This window comes from Apus apus, chromosome 4 (assembly GCF_020740795.1).
Source record: "Apus apus isolate bApuApu2 chromosome 4, bApuApu2.pri.cur, whole genome shotgun sequence".
Classification (NCBI taxonomy): Eukaryota; Metazoa; Chordata; class Aves; order Apodiformes; family Apodidae; genus Apus; species Apus apus.
The window spans coordinates 104,702,256-104,727,291 of NC_067285.1; the positions used below are offsets into that span (position 1 = coordinate 104,702,256).

At 43.7% G+C, this 25,036-nt stretch overlaps 1 protein-coding gene across 1 annotated transcript; it reads right to left on the reverse strand.

The window, feature by feature from the left end:
* Positions 1-17,335: 17,335 nt before the first annotated feature.
* Positions 17,336-18,723, reverse strand: LOC127384333 (homeobox protein HMX2-like). The gene is made up of 2 exons (XM_051618573.1): positions 18,528-18,723; positions 17,336-17,944 (listed from the first exon to the last, which is right to left on the reverse strand). The coding sequence occupies exons 1-2, from the start codon at positions 18,721-18,723 to the stop codon at positions 17,361-17,363; spliced, it is 780 nt and encodes a 259-aa protein (XP_051474533.1). The 3' UTR covers positions 17,336-17,360.
* Between the last annotated feature and the right edge of the window lie 6,313 nt (positions 18,724-25,036).

The window sequence follows — 25,036 nt, forward strand, 5'->3', positions numbered from 1 at the left end:
AGTGTTCAGGTGGACTGAATATGCAACCCAAACCAGCAGATATCTTAGAACAAATATTGAGGAAATCATGGTCTCTTTCTAGACATTTCTCTTTAAGGAAAAGGATTGTAAACCCTCTTGAGTTATTTGTGAGTTGCTCTCTGTTACAATTGGAAGTACTTCAAGAGGACCTTGTGGCACAAGCACATGGCATCTTCATTCTGTAATTCAAACCTGCAGAAGCAAAGCCAGATGGGAAAAAAATCTCCATCATGCACTGCTAAATTGTGCAAACTCAATATTAGCAGAATAAAATGGAACATTATAAAAAGGAAGTAGCAATAGCAGCTACAAGTGGCATCAACCCACAAGCCTTGTTTATTTTATGACTTCCTTAGCGTGACACAGTAAGAAATACATATTTCATTCACTGCTGCTATTGCTACTGCAGTCAGTTTTACAGATGAGGAGTCTGTTGTTGAGAGAAGTTGATGAAGCTGGTAAAATACCAGTCTTGGCTGGCAAACGTGAGAAAAAGCAGGCCTCTTAGTGAATAACTCTGGTAATAGCTTGATTCATCTATCCCCAGTGAAAAACTAGCAGGAGGAAAAGCTGTTAGGTGGATAAGGCCATGATAATTTGAGACACAGACTATAACTTTTATGTTATGAATAAATTATCTTGTGTTCCTTCACACTGTTATCTTCTCCTTGACTCAAAGTGCGACATTGTGAGGGGTCAGAACAAAGTCAGCTGGCATGTGCATTGTGCAGACCATCACAGCCTTGAGCTTTCTGGCAAATAATAAATTACAGCAAAAGGTAGAGAAGAGAGGATGGGGAATCCAAATAATGAGTATTCTCCTGCACACATGAAGAGTAAATGGCCACCTACAAATGACAGTATAAGGATGAGGATGGGCTGAAGATCAAGACACAGCCTGGTATTCACAGGGATTGTTTCAGCTCTTAGTTTTGGCAGAAAAAGAAATTTGCTTAATTCCACACACCCCTAAAAATGAAGGAGAATACACTGTTTGTCTCATTTATTTAAATCAACAGTGATGAGCAGTAAAATCTGACTTATACTGTGAGCACAAAGCCACAAAATGTATCCTTTGGGCTGGCAAGTGCCTTTACATATGCTACAAATACATTGCTATGTTTTAAAAACCAATTAAAAAATAAAAATAATTTAAAAGTCAATCTCTAGTATTCAGTTGTGGGAGAAAACAAAACAAAACAAAACAAAACATAACTCAACAATAGTTGCTGTTGATTGTCACATCTTCCATGAGCAATAGCAGGTCTGCAAGCCATAGCAACCATTTTGCTGGTTTGGGTTTTATTAGTTATTTACATTATTTTTGTTGCACAAAGAACAAAATATTACCAGAGAGTTAGACAGAAGCAGTGTCTGTCACCAAGCTATCACTTCATTGACATCACCACAGAAGGCAAATTAACCAAACAAAACACACTTTATTGTGGAAGGTTGAGTTTTGAGTCAATTTTCCAGTTGAAACACTTGTATGGAAGCAACTACTGGCCTGTCTCAGAGGGCACAGTCCAGTGCGCACGGAGGGAGGGTGAGCTCAGGACTAACAGGACTGCACTGAATAGACTGAGAGCAAAACCAGGGAATCCTGTAAACTGCACTCTGCTTTCAGCATTGGGAGAAAAAAGAACTTTCTCCAGGAAGCTAAACTGGGAGTCAATATGGAGAGCATCTAGCAGGTTTAAGGCACAGGTAGAGCAGAGCAACACAAAATTAAATGTTTAGTCAGAGGATAAATGTGTGAACCAGATCAGAGAGAAAACAGAAAGAGAAGGGGAAATTACCATCTAAGTCATAGCAAGATCTCTAAAGAGTCTGTGCAATTTCTTGGAGCATCGCAGATGTTCCAGATCCCATGTGAGACTGTCAGGATTTGTCTCATTAGCTACCACTGAGTTGTGACCATTAAAGTAATGCCTGAAATGGTTCCAGGACTGATCATGCTATGCAGAGGAAAATGACAAAATGGCACAAAATTATTTCAGTGCCACGCAGAAATTAAGGGGCTTCTAAAAGTTATCTGAATGGAAGTTGTTTAGGACTTGATCCCATCCTTTATGTGTCAAGAGGGGAAAAAAATATGCCTACACATTCTGCCATGTCTTTAAGGAGACATCAGGGCTTTAACTGGTGGATGGACAACAGTGATGTAGCATCACATTTCTCATTCAGTTTTAACATAAGACAAATGCAAGTTATTTTGGTTTGTTTTGGACTGGCAGATGCATCCATTTGAAAAAATGTGCAATGGGAAGCTTGCTAGACAGTGACGCAACAGAATGTGCAATGCCAAAGCAAACGTGCCTGTTTCTTTTCACAATGGCATTAAATGAATTGGAAATAAATCCACGGAAGTTACTGGAATTACACTCATCAAGAAACCAAGCTCAAGTGAGACTCCCACATAGTGTCTTCACATCAGAAGGGAAGATAAGAGATCCTTGTTCTGCAGATCTCCTTTACCCCTGTCTCATTAGGAGTTTTGGGCAGTGCTACGCCACTAAGCGTGGCCAAAGTGTATTCTTCCAAGGGGATTTCTCCTCTCCTACCTTTGAGCACCCTGAGTTTCATAAGAAGGAGATGACATGTTTCACTAGTCTCTTAGAATGGTGTTTACCCAAAGCCATGTAGAGTAAAGCAACATAGAACAAAGCCCACAAACTTTCTGAGTCTTATGCAAGAAACCTAAAGAAGTAAAGCACCTTCAGACTCCTTGTTTAGTCACAGACGTTTTCCCTCACCCCCACAAGCTTCTACATTAGCAAAATTCCCCTGCACCCACAACCTGGCTTTGCTCACCTCTCAAAAACAACACGTCTGTACAGTCCTATGTTTCCTACCTGGGAAGCTTCCCTGCAGGGGCCCCTGTTAGCAAAGGCCTTTATACTTCACTAAAAAGTACACAAAATCCTTTTCCCCTTCTCTAAATCTCAGAACAAGAGTTTTTGTTCTATGGCTTCTATAAATGCTGTTCATTCCCTGGAGAGGTTAAGATTATTTAGATTTATAACAAATTTGTAGGGGCTTTGCCTTTCTTGCAGACATTTAGCAATTTTGGTTGCTGCTTCTTTCAGGAAGCCTGCACAGATGATCCATGTGAAGCTTGATCTTGGGCAGCTTGTGGCTTTTTCTGCGATTGCCAGTCAGAACACTGAGCTAAAGTCAAAAAACCATGAACAGGTCTGACATTTTTATTAGAATAACTCATGCTAAGAATCTCCTGGATTCATCTGTTTCTTCAGGATGAAACTCATTTATAAAATCTGTAAAATCTTTTTGGAGACTTTTTCCAAGCCAATTTCAGGCTGCAAATCTAAAAAAACTTATCCATATATTTAACTTGATACACACGAGCAGTTCTATTGATTTCTCTGTATATTGAGTTCAGTGGAGCTACTCACATGTGTCAGGGTAACCAAAAGCATAAGTGTTTGTGGGACAGTGATTTAATTGCTCTGATCCCAATTTTTTTAGCCTTTCATGAAGGATTGACTGCTAGAGGAAACCACCAAAGGAGATAGTAAGTTTTCCAGCTCTGGTGTCTTCAAATTAAGTTTGCAAATGACTCCTGGAACCATGCGTTAACTAGCCCAAGGTTCTATAACTGGGAAGTAACTGAGTGAAGTATAACAGCCTGGATCAGGCTATATTATATATCGGAAAATCAGACTGTCAGAGTACTCATTTTCACCTTAAACATAGTGATGCTGTGCAAGATGTCTTCAGCACTAAATAGCTATCTCTAGCATCCTTTTCAGTCTATCTAATATCTCTATGGCTTATGTATGTGTACATATATGCAGCATATGGTGAAATGTATTATATGATAACACACATACTTCTGCATAATTATGTATCTACTGTGTATATTTTCTTTGGACTGAAGGTAACACAGAATATTGCACATATTAGGGAATAATCTGGCAAATATTGATGCCTTTGATTTTTCTTTCTTCTTTCAAAGCAATTACGTATTTGCTGTCCTGAAATATTGAAAATCCAGCATGAAGTTCTACCTTTCTCTCATTCTTCTTTAATGTTCAAGACTGCTATTAGCTTTTTCTCCCCCCTTGGTAGTTTGAACATTCAGAAGAAAGGCTAAACACTGCATCTATTTCTCAGTGTACACCAGCCTACCCTTGTCCTGACCACGTTCAAGAAACTGCACTAGGAATTTTCTTTTTTCTGCTGAGAAGGAGAGGATGAAGGAGGAAAGAATGACCAATTATAAACTCTGTTGTCTTTAGATGAAAGAACCTTTTTGTGGTATTCTTCAATCTCTTGTTTGGGCTGTCAACAGCAATTTGATAAAGAATGTTCCTATGTCTGACCTGTTTTTTCAAGATAGTAACCTATATTGTGTATCATCTAAAGCCAGGGGATAATCATCCATTATACTCTGTACTGCTGTTCCTGCAAGCTGAGCATAGCCTTTAAAACCCAGATAAGTTGATTGATAGTTGTGTTGAGAAAGCTGCTACTAACGATATTTTAGTTAAAGGGGGAAAAAAATTAAAGTTTCTTTAATCTGATTCTCCCCCACCCCCTACACCACACTTCAGAGGCCAAAGCTCATGATAACTGTTTTGTGGTGAATGGTCAATTGTTACAAAATTCTAATTGGTTCTGGGTCAGTCCCTTTGAAATGGCTGCTGTGCTCTAGTAATTTTTTCAATTAATTCTTAACAACTGACAAAACTTTGGATCTTGTCAAAAATCGTTCAGATTTTTATAGTAGGTAAGAACATGGAACAAGATTAGCCTGGATTAAGAAAGATTCCTACATACATTATCACCAAGGTTATAATTATAGTTTAGCTCTCTTTTTTCCTTTGCACTCAAAATAATGATTAACTAGCTCAGCGGGGTTTTCTTTCCTGTAACTACTTACTGAATACTTTTATAAGAGTAAATTGTAGAAATGTGTGTGTGTCCCTTGGTTGATCTACAAATAAATTGAGAAAATGCAAGGTTCAGCTGGGAATCTCATCAGACATATTTTTACAGAACTAGGTTTTTGGATGTAGACAAGTCCTGTGCAGGACAAGATCTGTGTTAGTCAATCTTAGGCCCTCACTGACATAAGTCAAGAAGTGACCAAGGATCTGTTTTCCAGCAGTGTTACTTAGAGAAGCCTCAAGAATAACTGTTTTTCTGTTGAGTTCAGACTTCAAAGAGGTGGAGCATGTTGAAGGACAAAGTCAGACCACATCTTCTTCTTTCACCAGAAAGTCCCCAGACAGACAGTGCAATTACCTTTAAGGTCTCTTTTCTACAGAAAAAACTGGATCTTAGTCCAGGGGCTGATTATATCAATTATTTGCCAGTAAGACAAGCAGACAAGTATGAAAAACTGCCTGAATTTTTTTAAGGGTCATTCCTTCAGCAGAAATCTTAAAAATATACAGCAGACATATCAAATCACAAGGGATGTTAAATCAAGTGTTCGTTAGTAATTCAGATAAGATTATAGACACCAAATTATCACAGAGTCTTAAGGGTTGGAAGGGACCTTGAAAGATCATCTAGTTCAACCCCCCTGCCATTATCTGTAACTATTGTCACAAATTTTCTAAGCAATCAGTAAAGCTTAATAATTTACACAGAATCTAGCTCATAGCTGTCATTTGTTCATGAAGCCTGAAGATACAAAGTTTGAGTCGTCTGCAACTCTGGGCTCTTGTGGAATCCTTCTGTCATAACTCAGGACCAGACACACCAGTGTGATTGAAGTGATCACAGCTTTATATCCTGGCACCTGATCCTAAGTAGTCATCTGCTACACTGAGGAGGGAACATCTTTTATCCACTTCACACATTTTCAGCCAGCTTGACCTGCTCCACACCTTCTGTACAATGATCTATTCTGATGGTGGTTTAATGAACTAATTTTTATAATATTTAAATTTAAAACCAGAACCTCACATTTTATAATATCCAGAGTATAGGTTATAATGTAAATTAAACATATTTCATCCTAACAAGAATAAAAGGTCACTGCTAATTCTGCAGACTGATAACATTCACTGAATCTTTATTCTCCAAATGCTATGACTATACACTGTTCACTTCCCCTACTTTGAGTTCTCTTTCCATTCTTACAGAGCAAATAAAAACGAGCATTTCTGACTTCTTTATTAGTCTTTATTATTTCCTTGGTTCCTGGTGACTGTTGATAGTAACTTTTCATATTGTTGGTACATCTTATTTTATTTTACATGCAAGTGGGGTCCTGATTCTGGAAGATTTTTCTCAGAATGACTCCAAAGGGTGTTTTCCACCTGGAGCGCTTGCAGAATTGAGCCCTTAATTGTGCAAGGAACCTGGTTTCCAACAGCAATACATTCCTTCTCAGGATCTACAAATAGAACCTAGATGGTACTCAATCTGATATTGATAGATTCCAAAAGATTTTGAAACAGGCTTCAGTCTCCTCAGGGGTGTGACAACTTCTGCTCAGTTCAGTTTCTGTATTCCAAGGATGAAACACAGCTTTGAATGGTGAAATTACTGAAAAATAATCAAAAGGGTCTGAATTTTAAACCTCTTTAATGCTTACAGATTTTTTAATGTTAATGAAATAACTCAATCCCCACAAATACTGTTGTTTTTAAAATCTTCCTATTCCAAAGAAAGCTGTCAAAAACTGAAAAATAATTACAAATATTCAAAAATCAGTTTTTCTAGTTTGTCAATAAATCATTTCTACATCAGACATTTGAAAATTTATTCTGTTGCTCTATAAATCTTTTTTTTTTTTTAAACCAGCATTATTTTAAATCACAAAATTGTCACTTGACATTTTGAAAATATTACATCTAAAAATTTTGATGATTTTTCAATACTTCCAGAAAGCCCAAGAGCCAAGTATTTCAGCCAAATACTCCCTTTCCTATGATGGGTTTCAGGTGAATCAGCATTTACAATGAAATAAATATTTTTCTGAAAAATTTCTTACCAGATATATAGCAATATACATATACTGCTGTCTGAGGGGAAATAATAAAATGAACATATGATAACAATGTCATAGTTATGATAGCGATTAAGATTGTCTTTCACCTGTGGGAATATCCAACCTCTGTCAGCTGTGGGTCTCATCCTCACCACGTCACAGATTAACCACATAACCCTGAACGGCTTGATTAGTTATCCCTCTTCTTTATTTGTTCCCTATTCCATTTTTTCATCCCTGGGTCAAAGTTACCTACTCAACGCATGGCAAGACAAGATATATCATGTAGGACCAACTTAGACTTTGAGCCACTAATGTGCCCTCAGGTTTCGACAGAGGGAATTAGATCTGCTAGTCAGAAGCAACAGTGGTGGGAAGACACCAGCACCAGCTCTGAAAACCAACTAGAGCGGAGACCAAGTTATGCACTTCTCATTTGATAGCCCATTTCTCCCAAAACAGTGATACAAGGAAATCGGCACAAATCTGAGTCCACACTACACTTTTCCTGGAGATTAGACAGCTCTCGTAGTACACGTGTTCCTCTCACATCTACCTCCCACCTTCTGCCCGAAGGAATTAAGCTTTTCCAGTCATTCCCATCTCCCATCTGTTCATGCATAACAAAGATGCCCAGGCAAAATGCTCATGCATGTGTTACATGCAGATGTAGTAAAGATTACATATGTCACCACAGAAATCTTCACTGATAGAAGGTGTTTCTGTTTTGCTTATCTCTGTGAGGTGACATGCAGGCTCTCCCTAGCTGGGCTCTGCTCTCCCATGCACACACAGTGAGAAAGTTGGAGTAGATTTCAAGTTGCTTCATGTTTATTCAGCAGGGAATCTCTGCCCACACCATCAGCATCATCACTGAGGTGTGGCATGCTTTTGTATTTGTCAGCCTTAAGATCACAGCCAAGATAGATCCCATTTTGCTATGCTAATAATAAATTATATTTCTGCTTTACCACGTTCCCTTGGACATAATATTTACAGCAGTGGGTTTACTCACAAATGCTCTTGAGAGGTTCTGCTTGCTTGAAAATAAGGGTAGGAGCCATAGATCTGCTTCTGTGAGCAAAATCTGTGGTGTTATTGATATACTGTGGTTAGATATGCATAGTGTAAGTGCTAGTGAGATAGATATCTTGACAGACAGGTGAATAGGTGAGTAGATAAAAGGATTGATTCTAGAAATAAAACTAAACAAGATATTAAAACATTGACTCTGAACAAAAATACAGAAAATGGACATTGCATTGCAATGCATTGTGTCACTGAAATAGGAAGAAAAGGGGATATAACCAACTTCTTAAAATTTTTATTGTAGATCACCATCTTGGGTACTACTTCACCATACTGTGAGTATTTCTGATTTGTGCGTTTGGAAAGAAAACAAAGCAGAACACACACAAGAAAAAAAAAATCAGGAAAGGGTAAAGAAAATTCACATCACTGGTAGAAGGATTTTACAGGATCCCAGGTTGTAACCCTGGGGATTGAAGAGATTACATGACAAGTCCTAAAGTCACTGTAAACCTCTTCAGAGTGGAGTTTTCATACAATTGTGAGGGTGATCAAATCAAGGAACGTAGCCTAAACCTGCACGTTGAACAATCCAAACCACTCATTGTGGGGCAGGAGGGAATCATATCAGACAGAGCAGTTAAGCATTAGGAGGGAGAGGTAATGGAGGTAATTGAGGCACCATCACCAGAAGTATTCAATAATAGATTAGATAAGTAGCAGAAATAATGTAGGGGAATATCCTGCATGACGCAGGGAGTTGAACTAAATCACCCAAGAGGAGAATAATTGCAATTATAGATCTGTTCCACCACCACTAGAAAACGGTGGTGCCAGGTGCAATTATTAATTTTATTAAAAACTAAACAGGAGTGTACATACTCTCAAACAGAGCCCAAAGCTCTATCTGTTCTATTTAAGAATAAGACTCAACTCCATTCCATGGACCTGTATATTGCTGTGTTAGTTTTAATTTTGGGAAAACTGAAGTTGTCTCTCACTGGAAAAGGACTTGACCTACAAGTCTGCTGAAGACCCTGCTTCTTTATTTCATTCATATTGGGAGGGTGTTGTGTTTGATTTGTAAAGCTGACATTTCATTGTAGGTTTTTTGCATGTTTATAAAGAAGACCTTGGAATAATCTGAGTATGTAAAACAATCCAAGAATATAAACAGTAATTCCTCTGGGCCTAGTAGCAGAAAGCAAAAACAGCAGTGGAAAATTAGTACACGTAGTCTTTCACAAGATGCAGAAGCTTCTCACTTACTTTAGTCATTTCTGAGAGCCTGATGTACTACACATCCCAAGTCTTGTCTCTAGTAAATTAAGCCATGGTTTTCTTAGCATTTTTACTGAGGAGTACCCAGATTATGTTTCAGAAAATACCTGATCAAAAGAGACCCTTTCCAAGCCACTTGCCTTACTTAGATATCATGACCCTATGTGTTTGCTGGATGTGTTCCTCAGCTTCCAAGCAGACTTATGGTGGAAGACATTTTCAGTTCAAGTGCAGTCCCCTACTATAACTGTCACCCTTCTAAGTAGCCCCTTCATAATATGAAGTCAGTGAATTCAAGAGAAAATATGAGAATCCATTGATCCTGGCATCTGACCGAGGGCAAAAGATTATGCAATAAAGGAACAAGCAGACATATTAGGGATGTTTCCCCATTGATTTTAATCAGAGCCAATGACATGGCAAAGAGAACTGATGTCCTAACTGTGTCAGCCATCTGCTGTTTCTGATAGTGATGGTTATAGATTCTTTGTCCTATGAGAGACGAAAGTGTTATACATGCAAATGACTGGGAGATTGAGTTTCTGTTATTGGGAGACTTCATAATAAGTGGGATTTGTCTCAAGGACTGAGTTGCTGTTTTCAAACTATTTTTCATTTCTAAATCAGAAACCTTATTTTCAAGAAAAAAAAAAGTTATTTTAGAATAAAATTAATCTAGCAAAATAACATCGTGGAAACATTAAGAAACAATTTTTGCCTGATATGTTTTAGTTCTGTGAGATTGTTAATACAAAGATGTAACTTTATTGTCCAGATACAATTTCATATATTTCAGGATGTAATCTGTAAGATTCCAATACTAACTAGACTTCTTGTTTAATTTATCTGCTGTTTTTTCATCTATTTTGCCTGGATCCCAGTTTGACAACTTTTACCTCATGGTTATTAAAAGCTGTTGTTACAAGGACATATAAACCAATGTCACTCTCCTTATCCACTAAAAAGTCAGGTTTAAGAGTCTGAGGAAGCAGACACATATGTGTAGTAATTATCTAATAATGGAAATTGAATGCAGATATTCAGTTACAAATCCACAAATTACAGGCTCTTAGAAAAACACATGCACATCCCACCACATAACATTTCCTACAGAGTAATTAGAGTTCTTTTGCATCTATAATTTCACTTTAATGACTCTCAAAGCAAACACTGAAATTACACAGTAATTTACCGTAACACCTCCAGATTGCTTCACTGGTGTTGTACAAAGAGACAGAGAGATCGTTACATCACCGTGTGTGTCAGAGAAGTTATCAAACTACATGTACAAAGTGTTAGAGGCTGCTATAAATACAACTTTTTTAACCATTCACTGGTTTCGAGTGTCCCATTAGCTGCTAAAACACATACAAATATGTCTTAAAATATATGATAATCAGTTAATTTACTCAGCTGATGACTAGGAATCAGTGTACCGATAGTATAAATCTCTGTGTGCACGGAAGAACATGGGGATGTTCAGATCTTTATCTGTTCACACGGATTCGCTGCAGCTCAGTAACAGACAGTGGAAGATTGAGTAGACATTGCACCTGTGAGGAAAGAATAAAAGATGTTGGTCCATGGTTCTAAGATGTTTATTTGCAAAATAGATCTGAAATTTTCACTTATTTACAAAAATGGGGAATATTTATTTTGTCAGGAGTAATTTAAGGAACTCTGTATATTTCATGCATATGTGTAGTGATGTACATCTCCTTGTGGTCTGGAAGTCAGAGAACATTATGGTTAGCTAGTAGTCAAATGTCCTTTCTGATCTGAATATCCATGTAACATTAAAAACAAAACAAAACAAAAAAACCCAAACCAACAACAACATGATAATTGCATATAGGGACTGTTTTTCAGTGAAATACTCCATTTGTGATGCTTAGGAAGATCTAGAGGTCACCAGTCTCTCCCGTTGTGTTGGCTGTGCTAGTATCTCTGCTTTTCTCACCAGTGGTCACAAATAAAAGTTTGAAATGTTCCTGGAGACAATCTACAGGCTGAAGAGAGGTTCCTACAGCTGCCCTCTAGCTAACTGTCAAAAGAAATGGAGAGCTGTATGTGGTGGATTTGGGAATTGGAGCTAGGAGGAAAGCTGATCCAGATTCAATCAAGTGTCAATCTTCATCAGTTGCTAGGACCCCATCACTACTTGAGAAGAGCCATGGTAAATCTAAGGTAGAAGAACTTCCCCAGTTGTTCTCTTACATAGGAGCATCCTTCATAAAGCTCATACATCTGACCTCTGTAAATTTGAGTATGGAAGTAAAGATCTAAACTGCAGGAAACTATCTGTTGCTTAACAAGTGGTCATTTCTTCCTGTATAACAAAGCACGAACACCTGATGAAAAAGCTTTGAGCAAACTGCCATGGCTTCTGCTCCAACCAGACCAACACAGACATCACTGTCCCAAAGAACACACATGACAGAAGTAGACTGTGGAGAAACAAAATCCAGATGTGCGTTTATACAATGAGGTCTTCAGTCAAAGTTCTGCCACTGCCTTTGTCTTCAAACCCCCTCATCCATTCTAGTCCGAGACAAGATCTAATTGTCCTGATAGACTTGTGATTTGTGTCTGGTATATTGGGTTGCTGACTCCATATATGGCTCCTCTCCCTCTGACCACATACTTGCTTGTAAAAGCAGCCTGTGTTGTGTACTAGGTCCTGAAAAGCTCACAGTGAGCACAAAACCTTTGCTTGAAAATGTTATCCACTGCCATCTTTTGGCCCTCTATAGAGGCCTCTTGAAACATGTCTGTGTCTTCTTCTCCGGCATTGTACCTTCTAGGTTACTGAAGATTTTCTGGTCTTGCAGGCTTCCTCTACTTGTATGTTCACAATTACTTTTTGTGCAAAAACCCTTGATCTTGATGATGCAGCTGGGAATGTTTACGGCTTCCCACTGGACATTCCTTTACATTTCATTTTTCTTAGAATGTCGGGTAATGTTTTCTGGTCTCTGTTGGATTTTAGATGAAAACCAATGTAATTGATTTGTTGAGAGCAGAGAAGAGGCAGGTCTGATTGTCCCCCTCATGTACTGATTATACTGCAATTACCTTTCCCGGTTCCAGAACACACTGTCTCATCTAGAGTTAACTTATTCTCTGAAATAAAAGGCTTCCTGCTTTTAGGGCCAGAGCATTTCCCAGGTACTACAACACAGAATGGGACCCAAGATAAATGTTCCCTGATGCTATACCATTTGGTGGTCTTTATTTTTAGTAATAGAGAGTTTCCAGGGTTGTTTTGTTTTTTTTTTAACTATTAATTTATTATCTTTTACTTTGAAGTGACAGATGAACTGGTCAGCAATCACATCTCATGACGTAAGATCCTGTTCAACATCACTGTCAAGGGAAATGTATATGTATGGAGCAATGAGTTTTACCCATTTCCAAGCCTCTCCAGTAAATCCATACGTCATTTTTTCAATATGTTTACTATTTCACATCATAACTATGAGGATTACTACTTCACATATTTTAAAAAGGTAAGAATCTTAAGGGCTCAATCTGACAAATTTTGGCTCTAAGTCAGACATATTCTAGAGGTCACATCCCTGCCTTCAAGTCATGTGTTTTGTAAGGGAAAGCAGAATCACACCCAGCCCAAGTTTAACCTGCAAAATTAGCCTACTACAGACATGATGAGGCAGAGGAGAGAGACTAATGGCCTTTCAAGAAAAAAAAAAAGTGCAGATCGGCCTGCATTGTACAGAAGATGCACAGAAAGCATTTTACTGTGTATCCTTCCAAACGAACATTTTCTTGCTCATGATGATTTTGGGTTATTGATGTTATGCCTTTCCTGCAATGCTGGGATTAATACTTATCTTCCTTAAACTTGATTAATCTTTCCTAGATTCAAACAAGTCTCCTTCAGGACATGAAGCTGTGAATCTTCTTTCTCTTCCTAATTCCAGTAATGTAAACCTGTGGTGGCTTCCTCATAGAACGTGAAAGATTGCTACATTCTGGGGTAATGCTGCAAGCCTTTTTCTAGGTACATAAAGCCCTACTTCTGCTGATGAATGTACAATGGGTTTACTAGCAAGCCCAGGAGAAGCAAGAGAATTTTCTGTACTCTAGATCAACCCGTGGCAAGGCCAAAGAACTATGCTGGGTAACTTTTCTCTCTATAGTCTATACTATACCTTCTCTCACCTTGTGGATGTAAGCACCAGCCAGATTAGAAGCAGAAGTCCAAATAACAGGGGAGATGACAAGAAGGCTCGGAACATCTTTGTGCTGGTCCATAACCATGTCTGTGTATACAGTGTTCAGAGACAGCAAAGCAAAACAAAATGGTAGCAACTTCCTGGTTCAGCCTCCTGATCAGGAGACTCCACAGGGAAACCAATCCCAGGGGAGTTTTGCAAAACCCTCCAACAGAGCACACAAGTGAGACGACTTACGCTCCAGCGCAGATAATTGGATCTTTTAATTCTCAGCATGCTCTTGAACAAGAAAAGCTGCCACATGCAGCCCTGTGATTGATCATCCTAATCCCAGGGAATTTTCAACATCACAGGTGAGATGAAAATCAAGTTTCCCACAGCTGGATCAGCCATGTGGGGCTTTTACAGAAAGCTGGAGGAGAGGTGGAGCAGCTTTTTTAAACCCTTGTATTGCACTGTTTCATGAGCAATGCATTTGTCTATGTACCCAGTGCATTTATGTATGTATCCAACTGCTTTTCAAATATATTTTCCCATTGAGAAAGGCTGTGCTCAATTAAAATCCTTCATTTGGAAGGCTTAGTGTCCAGGTCTTAACCATATCTTAATTTTCTACTCCATTTATAGAGTAGGCTGTTGCTACATATGTGCCATGCCTAACACAGCGAATGTCCTAAAACAGGTGGGGCCTATGGCTATTCTTCTAATAAAAATAAACAAACAAAAATTAAATACATAAATAAGCAGCACTCTATATGAGCTTTTAAAAAAAGAATCTCTTTTTCAATATGGAAGCACATCATGTCTTCTACTTGCTTCTAACCCAGCTGCACTACCTCTTTTTGACATGTCAAACCTCAACAGCACGTTTTTAAATCTCAGTTCGTGCAACTAATCAGCTCTAACACTGATTTTTTTTGGCTGGTTTTGGATTGAGTTGTTTATTGGGGGTTTTGTTTGCTGGTTATTGGTTTTCTTTTCCCTCTCAAACAGTTTGCAAGCTCTTACAGGGATTTTGGAGTTTTTTGTTTGGTTGGTTTTGTTGTGTTTTTTTTCATTTTTGAAGTATCCCGCCTATAGGTTAGCCAGTACTAATCTCTTGCTGTATGGTAGCTAACATCAAACTCTTGAAGCAGTAAGGAATGACTTAGAACTGCAAATGCAATTGTTTTAAGTGCTAAAAGAAATGTCAGTAATAGTGTGATCAGCATTGACTGCTCAGCTGGGAACTCTGATACATGGTAAAGTTGGTTTCTTGAGAGGAAGCCCCCTTGCCTACAGCCGTGTTACACTGAGCAGCAACAGTTTGGTTAATATTTTTGGCCAATGAACCAATACTAGTAATTTTATTTTGAGAGGGGACAAGTATTTCAGGGTGGTTATTAGCTTTCTCCAGCTACCCAGGTGTTTCAGGCATCCACCGAACTCAATGTTAATTCCTAACGGTAGTAGCTCTGGAGTTGGTCGGCAGCAAGTTGTGACATCGAACTACACGCCAGAACTACGGCATGGAGAAAACCTCTTTCTGTTGTTTTGATTGTAAAATAATTCGCCCCCGGGTCCGTGTTGTCTTCCAGTTGCCTCTGTAACTCCAGAAGCAATTCGGACGACAAATTAATAAAACAGGGAGAAGAATAAAGGTGAAAATTGTTTGATAAATGCGGTTAAAGTTGATTAAAGTCGCCTAAGAACGACTTATTTTATAGTAATTTTTTTCCACGGACACCTCTGAGGCTGCAGGCATGCAGAAGGGCAGTTTCTTTAAATGAATTTTAGTTCCACGTTAAAGAAATAAAGAAAGGGTATAGCTGCTACATCTGGTCAAAATTCCACTGGTAGGGATTTGGAAAAAGAAGGATTTTCCTCTATCGACACTGATTAATCTCCTGACAGCAATCGAGTAAGGGTGTACCGCCGTTATAAATATTAGAAGTAACAACCAAAAGGACGTTCCGATATAATCAGTTTGAAAAACAAACAAACAAACACAAAACAAACAACAAGAACAAAACCAAATAAAACAACCCACACACCAAAAAAGGAAAACGGGCGCACACGAACTATATCACATAATCCTCAGAAATAGGGACATCATCGCTTACATGGGTCTCCAAATGTTTTTAGTCACGGAGTAACTTGCGGGCTCAGAGGATCTGAATATCTTGAACTATCAATATAAAGTCAGATCAGAAAAGAGGGGTCGATCTTGTGACCCAAACCGTTAATCCGTCTCCTGCACCTTCCATGGAGCTGCAGTTTGGGGGAACCTGAGCTGCGAAGTGCACCCGGCAGGTCCCCTTCAGGTTGTCCACTTCTTCATAATGCCCTTGCAACAGCCTCCATATATTATAACTTTTCTCCAGAGCAAGGGCACCCTGTGAGCCCGCTCTTGCTACCTGACACTAAGTCGAGACGGATTAAAAAGCGAGAGGAGAGGTCAAACAGCGCTCCCAGATCATCGCAACCGTGAGAAAATTTCACAGAGCCGCTGCAGACGCTTTCCAGAGCTCGGCTGGCGCAGGGGCTGCCTTGGCACCGGCTCCCCGGCTGCATCACACCCGGCGACATCCCTGCAGCAGCACTTTGCCGGCTGGGAAGTAAATCACAACCGCGCTTGGAGCCGCGGGGCTCCCGTCTGCTCTGGGCTCTCTCCCCCCGGACTGGCCCGCGCGTCTGCAGGGCGGTTCGCTGCAAATCTGGATGAATTGCTCAAAAGAAATGGAAGAAGGATGGGAAAGGAAAGAAAAACCGCGTTTATCTACCCTAAACACCTACCGCTTTTTTTCCCACTGGGAAACTGGACAAGTTGACTGTTTTCCCAAGCACGAGTGAATTTCGTAGTGCCACGATCGTGTTTTTAACCTTTATTTTTAAAATGAAAATAACCGATGCACTCTAGGCAGTATCTTTCGTTTGAAACTGCCTAGTAGTAACTGTATTGAAAAGGCATACGTTTCATCTTTCTGAAAAGGTTTATTTCCAACCTTTGAATATAAAGCGTGTGAACTTGGAAACCAAAGGACGACAAAAGCGTTTGGAAATCCGAGGCAGGGGGAGAAAAAGAAAAAGAAAAGAAAAGAAAGAAAAAAACCCAAACCAAAACAAACAACAAAAAACCTATCACTCCTTTACTCTGTGATAGCAGATAAAAGTGTCCCACGAGATTTCGGAGGGCGGAGTTAGCACAAGAAGTATGAGAGAAAGTTTGTCTTGTCCTGCAGAAACACCAGATGAGCCATAGTTTGAGAACCAGTTAGCACAAAAGGTATGAGTGAAAGCTTGGATGTTTTCGAGAGGGGAAGAAAGAATTCACAAACGCCACAATTTAAGAACCAGATCTGAGGAAAGGTGTTTACATTTTTATAATATCAAAGATGGGGAGAAGTTAATCTGTGGGACATTACAGGTGGAGAGACTGAGGAGCACATCACAGCCTTCGCTTTTAGGACGTGTATGAAAAGGAACTCGGTTCACGGTACAGGGACAGCCACGGAGCTGTGGCAGGCGCGGGGACACAGTCCCTGTGGGATGAGGCAGAACATCGGCTCCCCGGAAACACGATCATGGGATAATTTGGGAGGGAGGCAGAACACATCCCGGTTTCTTTGACGGTTCCGTGTTACCTCCTCCGTTCTGACCAGAGAAAAAGAGCTGCAACAGCCAAGGCAGCGCCCATAAGAGGCTTTAACAACGTGTCGGCTGCCCACAGACACGGGTGGGGGGAGCCCAGGAGGTCCCTCCGTGTGCCGGGTGGGCGGCTGCTGCCGGCTGTGGGGAAGGCGGACACCCCACCGACACGGCGGGGCATAAATAACATCGAGGCGGCCCCCGGCAAGAGGAAGGTCGGGGACCGGGGAAAGAGGCTATACGTCCCCGTCCACCAGGCTGAAGTGTTTGCCCGGCCCGGGGAGGCAGAGGTAGGGGATGGCGCTGCCCGGGTACAGCAGGGGGACGGGCAGAGGCATCAAGCAGCGGCTGAGCAGGGTGCTGTCCTTGTAAAGGGCCGGGAAGGAGAGAGCCGCGGAGGCAGCGGGGGGCAGTGGATCTCCAGGGGGCTCCGCCTGCCCCGGGCCCTCGGGTTCGGCCGACATTTGTCTCTTGAGCTTGTTGCGGCGGTTCTGGAACCAGATCTTCACCTGGGTCTCGGTGAGGTGCAGCGCGGAGGCCAGCCCGGCCCTCTCGGCGCTGCTCAGGTAGCGCTTCACGTCGAAGGTGGACTCTAGCTGGAAAACCTGGCTCTTGGAGAAGATGGTACGCGTCTTCTTCCTGCCGCCCGCAGCCGGCGACCTGCCGCTCTCCCCGCCGCAGCCCCCGGCCTCCCTCCGCGGCTGCTGCCGGGAGCCGCGCAGCCCTTCTGCGCGGAGCGGGGAGTCCATACAACAGCTTTCGGCCTCCGGGCGGAGGCCACGGCTCGTCCCCTCCGCCCGGAGCCGGCAGGGCTCGCTGCCTGCAACGGCAAAGCACAGCATCAGCCCCCGCCGCCGCCGCCGCCGCCCCCGCCCCCGCCCCGCATGCACGCACTGCCCGGCTGAGCGCTGGGGAGAAGGGCCGAGGCCGGGGGGGGGAGGTAGGACGAGGAGGAGGGTTGCTGAGACCTAGCCACGACCCCCCCAACACTTTCCAGAGAGGACAAGGGTGAAAAGAGGTTAACAGGGTCCAGGGGCTCCTGGACACCGGACAAAAAGCCAAGGAGGCCAGGAGGGGCCCTGGAAAAACCCCTGGAAGCAGGTTGGTGCGTGTGCGTGGGCCAAGGGCATCTTGTCCCCTCAGTCCGCGGAGCCTCGATTCGTCCTCTGGCGGCTTGCGCGTGCGTGTAAGTGTGTATGGGTGTGTCTGCGTGTAAGTGTGTGTATCTGTGGGTGCAAGTGTGCGTGTGGCTGCCTGTGCGCGGTCCTGGCCCAGCTGGGCGGCGGGGGGCCCGCGGCAGACCCCGCCGGGTGCCGAGCTGCGGGCGGGGGGGGGTGGCTGGGTGGGGGCCGGGCTGCAAACCGGAGTGCGAGGCTGCCTGAGGATGGCTGCTGGCTCTGTACCCGAGTTGCTGGAGCTTTTATTGGGGTCTTGCTCTGCAGGCCCCTCTTCCTCCTCCTCCGGCAGGGCGCAGCGGACTCTGCCCTGCTCCTGGGCCGGGCGGCGGGGGCCGGGCTGCAGGATGCTGTCGATGCTGAAGGCCGGCGGAGGGGCCGGGGCCGGCGGTGGGGCTCGGCGGCCGCCCCCGAGCTGCCCCATGGCGCAGCGAGCCCAACCGAGCCCGGGCGAGCTGTGCTGCGGAGCAGGACTGGCTGCGGGGGGCGGAGGGAAGGATGGGCCGGAGAGGGGGGAGGGGTCGGGGCGGTGGAGGGAGGGGATGGAGCTAGAGGGAGCCAAAGAACTGAGGACGGGGGAGCGGTGCAGGGGAAGGGAGAGAGGGAGGGGTGGCGACAGGGAAGAGGAGTGAAGAAGGGAAAGGAACAAGAGCTGGAGGATAGCGGGGAGGAAGGCGTGGGGGACACACACGCCAGGGAGCCCCTTTCCTCGCTGCCGGTGAGGTTCGCCCAAAAAAAAGGTGGCCAGAGCAGCCGGGACAGTGCAGGACAGGGCAGGACTGAATGTCCTCCTGCCCAGCCCCCTCACTGCTGGGGGCGAGCGGGGAGGCAGAGCCAGACCCAAGAGAGCCCACGGGAAAGGGGGAGAGGAGGTGGGATGGCAGGAGGGAGATCTCTGTAGTGAAGAAGAAGGATGGAGGGAGAGGACTGGAAATGAGAGCAGGTGAATGGAGTGGGACAAGGAAAGGCAGTGATGGCAGGAGGGAAAGCGGACGCTGAGAGCCAGTGAAACCCTCCCGTGCGCTTGTACAGCACCTGGCACGACCCCAGGCAGTCTGCTGAGGGCGTTTGCTGGAAATTATCGATGCCATTGTAAGGGGATGGAGTCTGTGGGGAAGAGTAATTCATACAGCCAAGGTCCCTTCCCTGTGGTACTTCGACCTGCAGATCCTCAAGCCGAGTATGCAGAGTTCCCCTGGGGAGAGAGGGAGCCCCCTTCCTTCCGAGGAGCCCTGTGGTGTCAGGCCAACCCGAATTCCCTCCCTCTGCGGGTCTGCAGAACTGTCCTGTAGTTTTAAAATGCCAAAAATTGTATGAGATCCTGCACTTGGTGCATGAATTATAAGAAAGTGGTGGCCGGTTTGCGTGTATGTGTCCAAGGTGTGCCTTTTGGAGGATGGAGAAGCCCTCGCTTGTGCTGTGGGAGGTGCTGTGGGACTTGGTGAGGGATCGGTGTGTTTCTGTATGATCTGGAGAATTTTTGCTCCCCTCCACCTACTAGCACCGTAACCTTTTAAAAGCTGTTTGCACCGCTCAAGGCAGGGCAGGGCGTCCAGCAACGTTAGATTCGCCATCAGTTCCGGATCACAGGGAACGCTCTCCTTCCCTGCGCCCCTGTTTAAAGCCAGGGAAATGTTTTCAACCTCCTTTTAAGAGGCCTTTTAGTCCGAATCTCGATGTTTCCATCACGAAAACTGCTGAGGGCAAGCGAGAAGCCCTTGAAAAAGACTTGACAATAGAAGTGCTGACAGGGTCTTAAATATTGTTATGCCAGAGATTTTGTGAGCTAGAATCAGGGCATCTTAAGGCTTTGCACTGCGTTTACCTTCAACGCACTTGCTCTTGGGAGAGCGGGTTTCAGCTCTTTTTCATGAAAATCTGTTTAATTTTATAAATGTACTCAGATTTTAATGTAGCCGTTAGCTGGAGAGCTGTACATTTTCCACCAGGCGAAAAAAAACCACCAAAACTTATATATCCATCTTCCATCAACACGATTATTCGCCAGATCTCCAAATAATTGCATTTGTCTTCCTATCTCCTGCACAAGCTGGTGGTTCTGATGGAGCGATAGGTCCCATTAAGAGAGAGTGACAGGGCCAGAGAAGGAACAGAGAACAGTGGTACAAAATACAAAGAAGCAGCTGAAAAGATAAGAAGTATTCCAAGGTGGTAAAACTTGGAGTATGGGGAGTTTGGATGCCAGATTGGGTCGGTCTTCGCCGCTGCGCTCCTGTCTCGATCTCCCTTCCCCGCCGTCTGTGAGCAAGGCACGTCCCAAGTGTTCACATCTGTTCTTGCTGCAAACCATTTCCCTTTCAGTCCCTCAAAAATCAGTTTTAAAAAGCAAATACATTGAGTCAGTGTGTTTTCCTAGAAGACATTTTCTTGGAAGAAAAAGGAAAACTTGAAGAAAGCAGAAAAGAAGAAGGAAATTTAAGAAGGAGACAAAAGTTTCATGTCCTAATTTTTTACACCGCGGCTCCCTCCTCCCCCCGAGCATTCCAGGATCAGCCCTGCGAGATCCAGCTCGGTAACACCCCGCCGAGAAAAGTCTGTCTTCCTTTCCCAGTCACATTTGGCTGCTTTACAGAAACTACTTTTTTCCCTGACAAGCTCAGTGCTGTGAGGTAGCACTCTGTAGTGCCGGACTCCCCAGCCGCTGGAGCAGTTTGGAAGCAGTTCACTGCAACAAAAGGATGGGGGGCCTCCGGGGTCCCCCCTGCAGACTGAATCCTACAAGCCAAATCCGTAGCGGGCTCCCTCTCTCCTCTGCTAGAGTCCCCCTTTTCTTCAGGGGGGAGTAAATATTTGCCAACAGGTAGAGCAGTATCCTGCAAAACCCAGATAATGTTCCAGTGCACCCCCAGACAGGTAACGCTCTGCAGCGGGACTGCCGCTGCGGGGGAGGCTGCGGAGTCCCCTCGAGCCCGCTCCAGGCACCCAGCAAACCCCTCCGAGCCCCGGCCCGCCCGCATTTGGCCGCGAGCCTCTGGTGGGAAGCAGTGCCCGACGGGGCGGCGGGGCGAGAAACCTTGCCTGAAGTCAAAGACTTTTCCGAGTGACCGGCTCCCGGGGCGAGGGGGTTGCAGCCCTGAACAGGGGCTCGGCTGAGCGCTGCCGCGGGGAGGGGGCGGCTTTGGCTAGAGCCTCCGCTTTCTGCGAGGATCAGCTGCCCGGGGTTGAGCCAGCGAAGGGGGTCTCACTGCCCAGGAGGGGTCCAGAGCGGCTCGCCTCCAGCAACACTGCTCTGCATCATCGAATTTCACTCCACAGTCTGCGAAAAGCCGTCGGACAAGGTGCATAAATGCTCCGTTTAAAAGCAATAATTTTCCTTACAATAGGTAGAGATTTCCTGACACTGGTGCTTTTTAGTCCTGTGCTTCATTTGTATTTCATATGGGAGGAATCCTGTCGTCTAGGACGTGTCGTGACATGGAGGCCGGTACCGCACAGCAGCAGCGCAGGGACAGCGAACCTTTTTTGTTTGAATAACATATTATTGTATTAGAAGCTAACATTATGCTGAGTGGGAAACCTTTTACCTGGGAAAGCTTTTTACCAGAAATCACCCTGCACACGTCTTTATTTCCATTTTAGCTCAGAGAACAAAAAGTCTCTAAATCTAAATATGATGGGAATAAAATCTGATTAGGTTCTACAGAAACGCCACAGAGTCCGCTTTTGCTTGGCTTGCAGAGCAGGGTTTGCTTTATCCCTCCGTGTACTCAAGGGTAAAATAGGCCCTTTTTTAATTTCCCGTCCAGTTGCAAATCAGATGCTGCCATTGGCGGTCACACCCGCACCTTGCAGCGGTTTTCAAGCGGTTCCACTGGTTTCCCAGGACACAGCCCGGGCCAGGGGATCTACACCAGAAGCGCTGGCTGAACAGTTCATCAAAATAACTAGGTGACTTTAGCTACCTTAGCGTTACAGGTTCCTAAAACACCCTCGATTACCCATAATCGCTGGCCTCTGCGGTCTCCCCTCTCCCCGAAGGGCCCCTCCGCCGCATCCCGGCGCGGGCAGCAGTTGGGGACAGCGGGGACGTCCCTCGCCTGCGCAGGACATCTCGGGCAGGGGAAAGAAAACAGTTTCACTGGCTGGAAAGTACATTTTCCTGGAGTCCCACAGAAAGGTGGCTTCAAGTGTCACACATAAACTGGCTTTTCGGGGGAGCTGGGCGCACCAAGCTGGCTCCTTCAACCCAGAGGTGGGGGACACGGGCGGATCAGGCTGTGCTGCGACCCCGGGACAGGGCACGCCTTTTCGAAACCTTTTGCTTCCCTCTAAGGTCAGTTCAAAGTCCTCAGCTAAATCGCTTTCTTGCAACGTTTGCACTTGATACGAGAGGCTTGTGGTAAAATCCTGGAGGGGATTTCCGAATAAAGCGAGTAATGTTCTGCTGTTCAGTAGACTGGAATTGGTGAAGAGGAGAGGAGAGGAGAGGAGAGGAGAGGAGAGGAGAGGAGAGGAGAGGAGAGGAGAGGAGAGGAGAGGAGAGGAGAGGAGAGGAGAGGAGAGGAGAGGAGAGGAGAGGAGAGGAGAGGAGAGGAGAGGAGAGGAGAGGAGAGGAGAGGAGAGGAGAGGAGAGGAGAGGAGAGGAGAGGAGAGGAGAGGAGAGGAGAGGAGAGGAGAGGAGAGGAGAGGAGAGAAGAGAAGAGGAGAGAAGAGAAGAGAAGAGAAGAGAAGAGAAGAGAAGAGAAGAGAAGAGAAGAGAAGAGAAGAGAAGAGAAGAGAAGAGAAGAGAAGAGAAGAGAAGAGAAGAGAAGAGAAGAGAAGAGAAGAGAAGAGAAGAGAAGAGAAGAGAAGAGAAGAGAAGAGAAGAGAAGAGAAGAGAAGAGAAGAGAAGAGTTTTAAATTAAAAGATATTCATGTATCCCCCTACACAGAAAGTAAAGGGAAGAGTTGAGAACCTCAGGATAGTTAAGTGAAGCATTAAGAAATCCGACGTAAAGTTACATTAATGGGGAATGCGACGGGAAGTGTAAGAAAACTGTCTGGATCTAATTTGAAGAGGAGAGCACTAAATACTGCGGGTCCCATGAAGTCTCCCTCCGATCGATGGTGAGAGCGGGGTGAGCTCCCCACCCGGCCGGCATCTGCACAGGGCAGAGACTGACTGTTCCAGGGTAATGCAGAATAAAAGAAAAAAAAAAAAAAAATCGATCCAAATATATTGTTCATCCTTGGAGCCAGCCCGCACCTATGAGATTTATCAAGTATTGATTTACATGAATATTTTAGACCCATGCCTAGGAGAAAAGTTATAGGCCATCTTAAGCCGGTGAGCAATGTACCATTTGCAAAGCAGTCATTTAACAAGGTGCTTTTCACCATATCGATCCTTTTCATTTAAAGTGTAATTAATAATAACATCTTAGTGCAGCTACACCAGGAATTTATTTCAGAAGGCCAGTTCAGATAGTATTTTGATTTTCGTTTCGTTTGCTTAAAAAAATCAAATCTTTTCACTAATTATTTTTCATTAGCGCCCAATAAAGTTATCTTTGTGAGCAGTCTGGCAAGGTTTTCCTTTGCCTCGCCTCTGGAGTGCCATCTAGCTAAGCTGTTGTAGCAACATTCATTAAATAAATGTCAACAGACAAGGATTTATGCTGCATAATAATATTACAACTGTAGTATAACTGGATTTATTTTAAAGCTATTCTGAGGTAGCTTTGATCTATAAAACGGCAACGTGTGCCTCTATATGTCGCAAACAGCCTTTGTGAAACTACTTTGAGCTTTACAGTCCCCTAACGTTTTTCTTATAGCATTCTGTTTGCAGAAGAAGCACAAAGAGTGGCTCTTACGACCTTGTTGTTGTCGTTTAATAAAAAATATACCCAGCGAAGAAAACTGCGAGGAATCCGTTGTCCCTGTTTGAGAGGTGGCCTTAGGGGGTTGGGATTTTTTTCTTACTTTGATATGGTCAGTGTACGTTCATCAGTGATTACATATTCTGCTAGCTGCTTCTCTGCATATTGCAGCAATTTCTTTCCATCGGGGACAAAAAAAAAAACAAACAACAACCCAAAACTTAAAAAGCTGAGAGGTAAAGAAACCTGAGGTGTATATGTTCCTACTTTCAGCACACACTTTTAATAAGACACTATAAAGCACTTTCTGCACGTACAGAATAAGGCATAAGTAAGCACTTTTTTCTTAGATGAATTCACGTCTTGCACCTTTTAATATTTTACTATGATCATAATTTACAGATACAGTGTATGAAAAAAAAATCTGTTTATTGATATAATCAGCACGTCTTTAAAAAACAAACAAACTAATGTCAAAACACATTTTAAAAATCCGATTGATCATTTAGCCCTGCCAGTTCCTTAACTTCAATAAAAGAATATTTAGTAGAATCAGAAGTATAATAATCTCGTATGTTACTCCAAAGAAAAGGCATGTGGAGAGTGGCAGGCGTGTTAAGTTTCGCGTTGAATTACAATCTACTCTGATATGACTGTATTGAGTCAGAATTTTACTCCAGTAGGTAACACTGGGAGATCTGGGGAGCTGGATACGACGGGGGAAAGGCTCTGGCCGCTTTCTTCAAGGGGTAGCCAGGCTCTAAGTGGTATCAAATGAAGTGTTTTTGCCCCCCGAGGAAAAAACATAACCCCAAGTCACCTCCTCTGCGCATTAAAAGGCTGAAGTCCCACCCCAGCCGCTGCCCCCGCGGCCGGTGTGTCCTCCCGGGGACTGGCACCCCCAGCCCCGCCGCT